Consider the following 13,043-nt stretch of genomic DNA (forward strand, 5'->3'; position numbering starts at 1 on the left):
TGTTTTTATTATTAAAGCTGGAAAGTCAAGAATGGTATGTAAATTTTCTTGATTCGCCAAGGACTCTTTTGTCTCACACACAAGCACAATCTATGCTTTCTTGTTGGTATGTAAATTTTCTTGATTCGCCAAGGACTCTTTTGTCTCACACACAAGCACAATCTATGCTTTCTTGTTGGTATGTAAATTTTCTTGATTCGCCAAGGACTCTTTTGTCTCACACACAAGCACAATCTATGCTTTCTTGTTGGTATGTAAATTTTCTTGATTCGCCAAGGACTCTTTTGTCTCACACACAAGCACAATCTATGCTTTCTTGTTGGTATGTAAATTTTCTTGATTCGCCAAGGACTCTTTTGTCTCACACACAAGCACAATCTATGCTTTCTTGTTATCTTAATGTAATGCCACTCGAGGCAACTTAGTCCTTTATTTGGGCTGGTTTATCTAGAGAACCAAATCTTTTTGGGTTAAAAATTAACTAAAAATACAAAATCTACAAAGCACATCATGTGCAAGCAAAAGAAGCTCAAGAAACTTCTCTTTTGTTTTCTTGTTTGATAAAACTTTTCGTTAAAATGTTATCAACTTGTCAATCGATCAAACTTCAATTGAGTCGACAACATCGACTTTTATTGAAATCTGCTAATACTTTATGTCAAACACCCTAATATTAAATGGATTTCTTGATTCACTAAGGACTCTTTTGTTTGTCTCCCACATAACACAAGCACGAATCTGTCTCTGTTAATTTCAACTTTATGTTGTTACAGTAACAAGCATTGCCAGATATCGTCCATCCTGCAAGTTTCAAATTTGTCTTTTTCCTCTCATTTGTTTGTTTTCTCTTTTTGGTGCATACCATTCCTTCCCACTCCCCACTACCTTAATTTCGGTAATAGACTTCAGACTATTGTCTATTTTCTACTCTCTTTTTCTCTAAATTCTTATAGTTTTAAATTTTTTTTAACAACATTTGTGTCTTTGCAACGTTGTGTTTGTGCGATGCAGGAGTTAATTCTATAGGAACAAAATTATGTATTATTTTTTTGAACCTTAGTTCTTGTGCGATTAAGGTATTTGTCTCTTATTTAACGTTTTGTTCAATACTTGAGCTTTCAATTCATTTCCTAGTAAAGAAAAATGAGATTGCAGAATGCAGGAATGGAAAAATGGTTCAAATAATCATTTTCCTTTGTGCTGTCGCTTTCTCTGCAGAAAAATTCTGAACCTCTGACACTAGTCCTTAACATTAAATTCCCCAAAGCCCTTTTTATTCTCGATTCATGCGATCACTTTTCCCACTCCCATTAACCTGTAAATATGATGAGAGGAAAGAGTTTAGAAATTAGCATCAATCTTAAAGCAGATGAAGAAATCACCAAGAAAATTGAGAGTATCTGTTTGATAGGAAAGATAATGTTACACAAACCCATAGACAGAAATCTTGTGGAATCCATTGCAAAGAAAGAATGGAAGTGTAAAAATGATTTCTCAGTGTCATGCATTACTCACAACATTTTCATGTTTTCATTCAAAAGCAAAGAAGATTTGAAGAACGTTCTTGAGGACTCGCCTTGGACGATTAGAGGTGGGCTTTTGGTATTGTCAGTATGGTGCGCCGGGAAAGTCCCAACAGAGCTTTCCTTTTCATATTCTGTATTCTGGGTACAGGTGCATGGGTTGCCAATCAACTATTTATCTCAAGAAAATGTGTCCAAGATTGGTGAATATTTGGGGATTTTTGTCTGTGCTGATAGGAATGTGTTTGATGGGAAATTTTGTTGGAGAAAATTTCTTAGATTAAGGGTTATTTTGGATGTTAGAAATCCAATTCTAACTGGGTTTTGGCTTAGGCGCCCTGGATTGAAAGATATTTGGATCGATTTCAAGTACGAAAAATTGGGACAATTTTGCTATAAATGTGGTAGGATTGGGAACCATTATTTGAGATGCAAGTTTTCTGCTGGAAAGGCTAAGTTTGGACCGTGGTTAAGGGCTCTTCCATGGTATGAACCTTTTTCTGGTGCTACATTTCCAACAAATCTGCAGGAGAAAAGAGGCCAACAAAATTTTTGCACTTCTTTAATTGCAGTTCCAAAGGCAAATTCTTCTCTAATTCAATCCTCATCAAGTTTGGGAGTATGCATTCTGCTGCTATTTCCTTGATTTTTAATGCTATGATAGTAATTCTGTTTCTCTGTTTTTGCTGCTTTCCCATCATATTTACTACTATTATGTGACCTGGTTGTTGTTGGAACCGAATAAATGGTAGTAAAAGTGGAATGCAAGTTCGCCAACCGGCCGGTTGAATTGAGAACCGGTTCAACAAGTTTGCTGGTTGATCATTTGACCATTCATCCTTTTCCTTCTCCGGGTCAGCACTGGATTTTAAACTGTACTCCAACAGGCTACAACAAAAATGCAATCCGTATATATAATAAATTGTGGATCCTCTATGTAACTCCTTTTGTGTCGCTTTTGTAAACTAAATAGCTTCCAGTCATATACTGGTTCGTTGAATTGCCAATTCCAACACACTAAGCTTATAAGCGTGCAATTTTTTGTTCAAACAGAACTTTCCCGTGATGGAATCTACGACTACACTTGAAAGAGAGGAGGAATCTGGGACAACACTTGAAAGCGAAGATGACAAAGATGAAGATATTTCAGCAAGGTACATTTATTTCTTGATATTATTTCATGTTGAAGATTCTCCAGGCACTTGTTCATTAAATAGTGCATTGAATATATGAACTGAGCCTGCTAAATCTTTGATCAATTCTTGCTTGTCTATTGCAATGATAAGAGTAAAAGATTTACCGATCAATAGGCTACCATAGCAGTCATGACCAAAATCCGTCAAGCATTTACATGATACGTCGATAATATATCAAATTCTCTTCACAGGAACTTGTGTCGAAGGGTTATCTTTAACAGCATAGATTCGACTATCATGCTAATCAACTGTGCAATCATCTGTCTGCGCACATCATCTGCAAATGCAATAGAAGGCAACTGGGGATTGTTTATCATGATGGCTGCATATCTATTCCACTTGACCCGCAAATTGATTCATGTCGTTCAGAGATCATTGTTCCCCAATGAGTACAATGTTGTGATGCCCACTTCAGTTTATAGTTGGATGGCCTTAATGGAATTCGTAATCTTGCTCGTATTTCTACTCATATGATACGATGGTTATCAGATATGGACATAGAAAGAAACTGATCGTGCATAGTAACATGACCCTTTTGAGTTTAGGTTAATGGGGTTTGTTTAAAAAAATGTCTACTCTTGATGGTGTTTGTTGGTTTTGTCGTTCTTGAAAAATGGACAATTCAAGCTTCTGATTAATGATATAACAACGCATATTTATCTCCAATGAGGATCTAACCTTTCTATTATTTCGAAATATTTCTCCTATGCGTTGCCAGTTCGATGGACCGTGTGTATATCAAACCGATCAAGAACCAGTCAATTACTACCATATACCACGAAGCGGTGAAGGACTTTGCTTCGATTGCTGTCATACCGGAAGGTTGTGGTAATCATAGTGCGCAAAGTATAACCCGTACAGAAAGTTGAAATAAATTCTTTTCAATAATTGTAATAATTAACAATAAGCTATTTAAACTACTGCTTCAGAACAATTATATCCAAGATGATAGGGTGTCAAAGGGTAGCGAGCTACTCAGCTCGGACCATCCAGCCCAGTGCTGAGCCGGGCCATGGACTTAGCAGCCTTTGAATGTAGGCTGTACCGAGAGAAGGATCTAAAGGCATACTCATGAACAGTGTTCACTGAACCATTACAATCTTTGATAGATTGGGGTTAGTTTATCTAACTTGACCGTGCCAAATGGAAAATGTTTATAGCCCTAAAGACAGAAGCTCATATAGCCAAATATGTCATTAAGTTGTCATTCGATAGTTTTTAAATAACATCGAAGCAAGAAAAGGCAAACTTTAACAGAAACTAATAGCCCATAAAACATTGAATCATCAACTTTACGAGCAAGTTATTTTAGTAGCAGCTTTCTTGCTCCAGAAATATACTGCATATCAGGAAGCCAAAAGCATAGATCAACAAGTTGGCAATACCTGGTCATTTTGTTCTTTTTCTTCGAAGGGTGAATCCTCTAAATGTCGAGACCTCAGTGGGCACGGTCTTTAATCACTTCAAGGTCCATTTCTGTAGGGTCGGTTGCTTGAATCTCATAATGAACACCGTCTAATTCTCGTCTTAACCTATCTTTAGATGTAGAATATAGCATCTTCGCACGAATCCGAGAGGTTTCAGGAGACCTGATCAACATACATGTCACTCTGTCAAATGATAGTATCAACTTAACCAATTCTATTAAAAATCATCAAGAAACTTGAGACTATACTACCAAAGGCATAAATGATATTGAAAATCATTAAACAATCTTTGTTAAGCTACAGATTAGTTGAATAGTAACAAATTAAATTATTAAGCCACAGTTTGGAGGGGATTAAAATTAGATTTTTAGTAAATTTTGATAAAAGTTGATGAAATGTATGATAGAAAAGTTATAGATCCCATGAAATATTTAGTCAATATTAATTATTGACTTTGACTTAGATTAAATTCTAGATTTCAATCCCCAAGAAATAAGGGCTAAACAATCTCTATTAAGCTAAAAATGAGTCGAATAGTAACAAATCGATCTGCCTATGCACATTTGGGGAATATGCTGTCGGAACAATTGATGTCAAATTATGGTCCTCTAAGGATGACCTTCACAGCAGGAGGAGTTACCTGACTTACACTGGTTTCGTGAAGTCACTGAGCTAAGAACCTGGACTATAAGACATCGATTTCAAAAGGAGTTGTAGATCGTAAAGATTCTAATAGTGTCTTGCATCGCTAAGTTAAGGTTTGGTTTGTTGGCCAATGACCACTTAGACACTCTTCCCTTGCAAGTTACAAAGTGGTTTTAAAGGTGAATTCTAAAGCACGATTGTATCAGAGTAAACCTACAAGAAGATATAGGATACACTTAAACATAGAAAAAAGACATTGACAGAGTGCGGATGATTGCATAACCTAGTTATAACATCAAAAGAAGGGATTTGTAGAATGATAGGAACTAACCAAGAAATGAAGAATATTTTGCTCTTTTGACAATTCTCAGAAGTCACAAAATCAAAGTCATAGACAGCGTATCGACAATCATTCTCCGGTAAGGATGCGGTAAAATCACTGTAGCTTTCAGCAGGACCACCAGTCTTCTCAACAACCACCTCTGATTTCTTTTCGTCAATCATAAAGATCACATAGCGATAAACCTTTTTCCTCTTCAATTCCAAGAATGTATGTTTGCTGTGATCAGCAACACCCATACCAGAAGAAGCATTTTGCTAGACATGTTAAGATCATGATAAACGACAAGTTAATATACACAAGACTATAAGATCATTTACAAAGATATACAGTGAAAAGAATCAAACTATGATTCATTTACTTTCTGTATAGATAAATCAAATCAATGATGCACAGCGGTAGAAAATGGTGCTTGGTTGTATATAAAGAAATCAAATCTTCCTACCGCCCCTCTCAATTTGATTTTCGACATAAACAAATATTATCAATTTGAAGCTAAATTTTAACAAAAATCCCACTGTTTTGTGACCAAAATTTCCATCATATGGCATCTCGTCCAGTCAAAGAAACATTTTCCATGCCATGGCTTAAAAAAAAAAAAAAAAAAAACTATACAATATCGGAATTTATTTTCATTTATTATTTATTTATTTATTTATTTTTTGATGATTCATAAATTGATAAAAATAAAAAAAATAAAAAAAAATCATAACCTTACAAAATATGAGATTGGCAACTATCAAAAAAATCAAAGCATACTACAGACTGAAATTTTTATCTATAAAATTTTTACCTCTATTGCATAAAGATTATTAATTCAAATGATCTCCATAAAAAATCCTGATCATACTTATAAGGTTACAGTGATTAAAAATTAACTGAAAAATACTGATAAATCCGCCCCCAAAAACCAGAAAAATTCTGCAAAACTAACATTCACGATGAACCCAAAAACCCATACATAGATACATAAGAAAGGATTGTGAAGGAAAAAGACAAATATATACCCCTCTGATTCTGAACGACATGACTGTTGTCTGGAAATTCTGGACGAAAAACCCAGAGAGAAATCTGAAAAATTAGCAAAAATTATATATGTGAGCAGATATAAAAAAAAATGTAAGAAAATATTGGACGGAAAGGGTGAGAGTATTCTATTCGTTTCCCTACATTTTTACCTTTCTTCTACGGTCTGTCTATTTGAGATAAGCGTCGAATAGATTCGCAGGCATCAGTTTTATTACTTTCCTGTACCTTTCTAATTGAAGAGTCCTTGGGTTAATTGGCCCAATAATCATTAACAGCCTGTTTGGAGTTATTTTTTTCACCGTTATTTCATTATTTCAATCGTCATATTTGACTTCTTCTTTCACAGATGGACCTTACTTTTCCCCTAACAATCAAAAAATCAATTCTCAAAATCGCTCCAAAATAAGCTTTAAATTTATATTTATATTTTCAACAACTCGCCGAAATTTTAAATATCAAACTTTAGCCACTAAACTAATTAAAGTGTTAGACATTACTTGCAGTTATGACATCCGCTTCACAACTCTAACAAAATTGGTGTCATAGCAGAAGGAATGTACTAAGTGAATCTCAAACATCGTTATGCAAATTGTTACATAAGAAAGGCATTTTGATTGCTAAGTATACTTTGAAGTACATCTTTAATTGCTCACTTTACTTTTAAAGATGCCTTTGATTGCTCATTATACTTTAAATATGTCGAGTTTTATCTACTAAAATTGTAAAACTACATCGACTCGTCCTGAAAATTTAGGAATGACATTGTTCCAAATATCACTTGCCTACAAGAAAATTTTAATTTTTTTGTGAATAGGTGCTATTCAGTAGAAACTTACAAACATACTCAATCCGATGAACGGTTCTTCTTTGTGGTCAACTATGAAATTCTGGTGTATTGAAAGTGTCTACTCCATTATTTTTTTATTGATGACATAATTTTAGTGGACTTTTTGTAAATGTAATTAGTAGCTGCGAATGATTTCATCGATGCACGTAATTATGGAGGATTTTTTTTTTTTTTTACTATTTTTGGTGTATATTTTTTGTTGCACAGAAACATTGGTGTCAAGTGATACATGTTGGTTTGCAGTTATATAGATTATGATTGTTTTGGGTGAATGTCATACATATTTTTCTTAAAAATTAATAATCGAAATTGTCAATATTTTCTTGCTATTTTATTGTATCCATCTTCATCGTTCAATTTTATATTTACTAGCTGCAAATGTTGATCAGGAATTATCTGAGAAATTATAGATTGTCTAATTTAACTTCAACCGGTATAATGCATGAGATGATCATAAATGACTTAGGGAGATGATCGTAAGATGGCTTAGGGAGATCAAGCATTGAGATGTTTATATTTTATTATGGATGAATATATCTCTATTTAGAATCGAAGTTTCACAATTTCTAACTCCTATCCTTCATTTTCTCTTATAAACTTAGATTCGAATATAGATCAAACATAGAAAGACTTGCAACAAAACTCAAGTATACTATAGAATGCCTTGAAGAACTTTCCCTTGTAATATGTTGCAAAATTAAATTTCATTGTATGCAAATGATGCTTGAAACAACATTCATAAATTTTCAAAACAAGTTGATGTCAGTTTTACAAATTTAGTGGCCAAAAACTTGACCACCTTATAGCAAGCAATCAAAAACATCTTTAAAAATGTAGTGAGCATTCAAAGATGCTTTTCTCACATGACAATTTGCATAAAAGTGTTTGGACGCCACCTATGCAACCCGTTTGTCATGTTACCAATTTCATTAGAATAGTGAAACGAATGCCATGCTAGTATGTAACGTCCAACATTTGATAAGTTTAGTGGACAAAAATTGACATTCAAAACTATAGTGCGTAGTCGAAGATACAGACATAAATTTAGTGATTATTAGGCCAATCAACTCTGAATTTTTCTTTTTGAGAATATTTTTGATATTCAAAAATATAGTCTTACATTATAACTAGTTAACCATGGTTGAAGTCTTAAACGGAAGACAGGTGAGTTCACTTGAAAAAAAAAAAATTCTCAAAATATTCAATAGATGTTTTTTTAAAAGAAAATTCGGCTTTAAAATTTTTGACAAACTCGAAAAACATTTAAATTGGATTGGATGAGTATTATGCAAAAGTGAGTAGTAGTAAATTAGTAAGTTGGGTAATTAGGAAAAGAATAATGCAATAGAAACTAAATTTTGGACGATTGTGACTGCTATGAGTGGATATAAACACACGGGCGGTGCGTTAGATAAACGCTTGCTTTTGCAATGCTTTTAAAAGTCTAAGTGGGGTCCACCATATGCAATAAAAATTAAATAATAGAAAAAGGATATCGTAGGAGAGCGCCACACAACCTCCTGGATGTCCGGGAATCCTAATTCCTACCAAATCGACATTTCTTTAGTCTAGTTTTAAATTGATTCGATAATTTATTACATTTTCAATGTTGTAGAAATAATGTTGAACAAACTTATGCTTAGGTCTTTCAACACTCGAGTTTAACAAACTAAGTGTAAACATATGCTCGAATAAGTTAAAACAATTGTAACTTACTATTACTTAACAAAGTGGTCGTTCATAGTAACGTTCCCCGATGTCTGGATAATTACTCGTAGGACTCACGCTTATAGTAGCTCCATGATTGAGAGCTTTATTCATGACTCAAAAAAAGCATCTTCAATTGTGGTGTAATATATAATTCACATTTTCTTTTACATCTGCAAGAGACAAAAAATGAATTTAGATATTTAATTGAAGCAATATTTGAATTTAGGACCATACATGTAAATGAGAATGCAAACTTAATTTTATAGATATCAATTTACACTTAATTTTACATAATTATTAGAGATGCTCTAACTTGAAAATTGATGGATTGTGTATTATATTCTGTGTCTTGAATGATGAAGTGGGTTAGCTGATAATAATATTACATATGTATAAACATTTTATAGAATAATAATTTGCTTAGCCTCTATTTGAATTTAATTTTGATATTTTTTTTTCTTTTCAACCACACATTCTTCAAAAAAATAATATTATATGTAAATTCAAAGTTTTTTCTTGATTTTAATCACATATTCTCTAAAAATTTACGGAAAAATTCATATATACCTGTTATTAATAAAATATTTCATAAAATACTATTCTGTTATTTAAATTTATTGTATACTACATAATGGGTATATTTTTTCGGAATTACCTGTCTTCACATTTTCAACATATTCACTTGTAACTGAAATTCAAAGTTGCTGGAATTATGGCACTCATTAATTCTGAGCGCAAAAGAAATGGTAAATTTGAAAAAAAAAAAAAAATTGTCAATTGGGTAAAAGGAATCTGAAAACATCCTTTACTGTTAGCTTTTCTTCCAGGTGATTGAATTGTAAATGAATATAGAGAAAAGCAGGTATGTAATTTTCCGGTCAGTGATAGTTTATGAATTTGAGTGTTTTTATGCATCTCATTCATGGCACAAGTAAATTTTCATCGTAATTAAGTTGATTTTGAATCTTCCTTTTCATTGTATTTTTTTTTTCTTTATGTTGCTGTCGTATATATTCATTTGTGTAATTTTCTTGCAAACACCTGAAGAATTAATGGTGTGCCATGTCTGGATTGTTATAATTATTCAACATGTTACAGATGTGTTTTTCAATTAATTCTAGTGGTTGTGCGAGAATGTCAAATACCATAATCCATATTCAAATATTTTGACTGTGAAGATGGATTAAGAGTTTCTTGGTTGAGTAAGAGAGAAATTTGGGGATTTTTTTTGTATCAATTAGAGGAGCTGTTTGGGGCAGTGAAATACGGATCAGCATATATTGCAGTGTGTTTTTTTGGCTATTTTTTACTTCTCATTTAAGCCCCGTTTGAGTCCCATTATTTGGAGATTATAATGTTTTGAATAGTATTTTTTTGAAAAATGAGTGGTTGAAAAGAAAAGAAAAGTTTTTTGTTTACGTGTAATATTATTTTATTGAAAATTGTGTTGTTAAAAATAGGAGAGAACAAAATTTAATTTAATTTAATGAGAAATAATGGGGCCAAACGGGGGCTTATACTTAAATATTGGAGTATATATAATTAAAAAAAATGTCGATATGTAATATTTAAATTTTTTTGTAAAATGAAGTGCCTCATGTAATTTTCTCAAAAGCCTTACTATTTCAAAGTACACCTTTTCCAAAACTTGATTAAAATGGAGCCCAAATAAGAGCTAAAAAAAGTAAATTTTACCTTTTTTCAAGCTTCGTCAAAGAAACACATTATCTGTTGCCTGGAAATGGTGTGATTGGTTGGGCTCCCCAAAAGTCATGGGTACGAGTTTGGTGACCCTCAGAGTAGATTCCGAAGTGGTATCTTGGACCTTAGGTTCTGCTCGGCCCAATTACCAACTCAATACTTAAATTTTCGAATAAGACATGCTTTGAATAAAATAATTTTACATGAACCTTAATTTTTTCTTAATTTCTTATTACATATTTTTCGAAAAATCACTATTACGAAATCTATTCTTCAATAAAACGGGGTGCAAACAAACCCTATAATTCATTGTATGATCTTATTACTTGATCCAAAATTTCAATTTTTAATTAATTTAATTTTGTATCAATTGTCCGAAGAAATCATTTGGAAATTTTTATTTACCCTGATCGCCCATTTTAGATCGTCGTTAATATTATGAAAAATTGTAATAGGATTACTTTGTGTAAGTAGGTCAAGGTGGAAAAATCGACCATACAAATCAAACCAAACACACTATGGCCAGCTCGGATTGGTTTGAAACATATAATTCTATCAAAATCACAACTCACAAGTGTATGATAAGTTCAAAAATAACAAATGAAAGAAAGATCAATGAAAATTTGAGACTTATTGAGAGAGAAGAGAGAAAGTGGCGATTCAAGTAGAAATTAGCAAACAAATAGACAAAAGGCGATCAACGATTCATTCGTCAGTGGGAGATAAGAGTCAAATGTTTGAAAAATGAGAGTTTATATTAGGGTTTCTGAAGCTTTAAACGTGATTTGCTACTGTAGTTTTTTTGAATTATGATTTAGATTATTGAAAATATATGTTTTTTTTATTTCACATGATTTGGGAACACTTTTAGTTTAGTTTAGATATCAGGCGAAGACATGTGTTGTGAACTTGTTAAACCATGTGCTAATAATGATGATCGTAATGTACTTTTTGTCATGTATTGACACACTTGTACTTGGCCGACCCACTATGGCCCATGGCCCACTTCTACCGAACCACGTGGCATCTTATCCGAGGCCCCAGGCCAACAGGAGTAGACCAACATACTATTACAACGCCCATGATGTGGTCCAAGTGAATATGCCAAAGTGGTGTTCTAGCCGAGGCCCTTCACTCTGAGGCCCATCACTCCGAGGACTTGAGGCTTTAAGCAACACTTCTCCCCAGAGATTCGGTCTTACACGAGAATCCTTCTTGATTGATTGATGGGACACCCATCATGGAGTACAAGTGTCTTGTTTTGTCAATGTAGCGGTGGAGCCGCCAATTAATAAATGTGTAACAGGCTAGAAAGTGAAATGTGATACCTATAATTTGACATGTAGACTTACGAGATAAGGCCACGTGTATTCCCAACCAAGGGCCACGATCTAAGTTGTAATACTATAAACACTCCTCCATGCATCTTTTACAAAGGTAATGTAAGATTCAACACAAGAACAAATACATCATTCTTTATATTTTACTCTCTTGCAACACACGCGCATTCTACAAACATCGATTGGTAATTATTGTACAATTGTTATGCAAACGTCTTGCTGAATTCCAAATGTTCTCGTCCCATGCCTTAGCCGCTCCCATGCACCCTTTTTACTACTAGTTTTAGACCGTCCACGTGTCTTAACGTGTTGTACCAGGCTTATGTGTGCGCAGGTGGGTCCAGTATCTGTTGGAAACATATTCTGGGGTCAACAAATTGACGCCATCTGTGGGAAACCATATCATAACCACGAGCAACCGTGTGAAGAAAGCTTATCGAAAAGTATATTTGGGCATCCCCCTTGAAAAAGGTTTTGTTCTTGGAAAAAAACAAGTGGAAGCCACATAACTTAGCAACAATTTGAAGTTGGAACAGAAGAGAATGAGTTCAGACGAGAATGTGCACCCTAGGAGGGTAAGAGAAAATGTCGGAATCCCCCCACCGACAGCTGCCCCTGCAGCTCGACATCGACTTCACCACCACCATAGAAGAGGTAGCATGTGGATGGCCGCTCAGTTGTAGAGAGAGATGGCCACCATGGCCGCAAACATGAGGGACATTGCTAGCCAGAACATGCACCCCAAGAATATTACGACCAAGATAAGGAAGTCCAAAGCTGAAGAGTCGTATCACCAGAATATAGCCAAGGCAGAAGCCCCATGGAAAGGGAAGTAAAAGTTGATGTTTCCTCCAATTATACTGCAGGCCAACCTACCGAGGCTCGTTATAACCAGGACAACTTTCCACCAGCGTATGAGCTAGAACAAAGACCTAGGAGGTATAACAGTGTCTTTGACAGAATTAGCCTCGCGAAACCGAGGCACAGCCAATAACAACATCAACGTGAGCCTCGGAATAGACCACATCCCCCACCTCCAATGACTCATCAGCCGGAGGAAAGGTAGGAAAATGCCCTCCGTGCTGCTCCGCCTAGAAATAGGCATAAAAGGAGGAAAGAGGAGGCTATGACTCAAGTTGAACCCTCTCATTAGCCACCTAGGTATGAAGCCGAAGAGAACAATGACTCGAATGAGCAGCATAGATCCTGTGACTTGGACGACGATGATGAAAATCTCCCATTTTCAAGTGAACTAAGAAATGCCCAGGTTTCGGGCCATTACGTG

General features: G+C 34.4%; 2 protein-coding genes across 3 annotated transcripts; one reads left to right on the top strand and one right to left on the bottom strand.

Moving 5' to 3' along the window:
- The first annotated feature begins 1,014 nt into the window (after window positions 1-1,014).
- LOC111405795 lies at window positions 1,015-3,939 on the top strand. Its single transcript, XM_023034835.1, has 3 exons — window positions 1,015-2,142; window positions 2,577-2,677; window positions 2,911-3,939. Exons 1-3 carry the CDS (start codon window positions 1,324-1,326, stop codon window positions 3,191-3,193), a joined length of 1,203 nt encoding a protein of 400 aa, XP_022890603.1. The 5' UTR covers window positions 1,015-1,323; the 3' UTR covers window positions 3,194-3,939.
- LOC111405796 (actin-depolymerizing factor) lies at window positions 3,857-6,409 on the bottom strand. 2 transcript variants are annotated; one of them, XM_023034836.1, is made up of 4 exons: window positions 6,310-6,409; window positions 6,139-6,202; window positions 5,123-5,388; window positions 3,857-4,308 (listed from the first exon to the last, which is right to left on the bottom strand). In XM_023034836.1, the coding sequence occupies exons 2-4, from the start codon at window positions 6,157-6,159 to the stop codon at window positions 4,158-4,160; spliced, it is 438 nt and encodes a 145-aa protein (XP_022890604.1). In that variant the 5' UTR covers window positions 6,160-6,202; window positions 6,310-6,409; the 3' UTR covers window positions 3,857-4,157. The 2 variants fall into 2 exon arrangements, with proteins under 2 accessions (XP_022890604.1, XP_022890605.1); XM_023034837.1 differs by having other exon boundaries at window positions 6,302-6,320.
- Window positions 6,410-13,043: the final 6,634 nt, after the last annotated feature.

Source organism: Olea europaea, chromosome 12 (assembly GCF_002742605.1).
Source record: "Olea europaea var. sylvestris chromosome 12, O_europaea_v1, whole genome shotgun sequence".
NCBI classification, from domain to species: domain Eukaryota; kingdom Viridiplantae; phylum Streptophyta; class Magnoliopsida; order Lamiales; family Oleaceae; genus Olea; species Olea europaea.

Excerpts from the sequence above, each read along its gene's own strand:
- LOC111405795 (XM_023034835.1), top strand. The coding sequence starts at position 1,324 with ATGATGAGAGGAAAGAGTTTAGAAATTAGCATCAATCTTAAAGCAGAT. Across the intron at positions 2,143-2,576 it reads AATCCTCATCAAGTTTGGGA|AACTTTCCCGTGATGGAATC; the intron begins GTATGCATTCTG and ends TTGTTCAAACAG. Across the intron at positions 2,678-2,910 it reads GATGAAGATATTTCAGCAAG|GAACTTGTGTCGAAGGGTTA; the intron begins GTACATTTATTT and ends TTCTCTTCACAG.
- LOC111405796 (XM_023034836.1), bottom strand. The coding sequence starts at position 6,159 with ATGTCGTTCAGAATCAGAGGG. Across the intron at positions 5,389-6,138 it reads TGTCGTTCAGAATCAGAGGG|CAAAATGCTTCTTCTGGTAT; the intron begins GTATATATTTGT and ends TAACATGTCTAG. Across the intron at positions 4,309-5,122 it reads AAAATATTCTTCATTTCTTG|GTCTCCTGAAACCTCTCGGA; the intron begins GTTAGTTCCTAT and ends TATGTTGATCAG.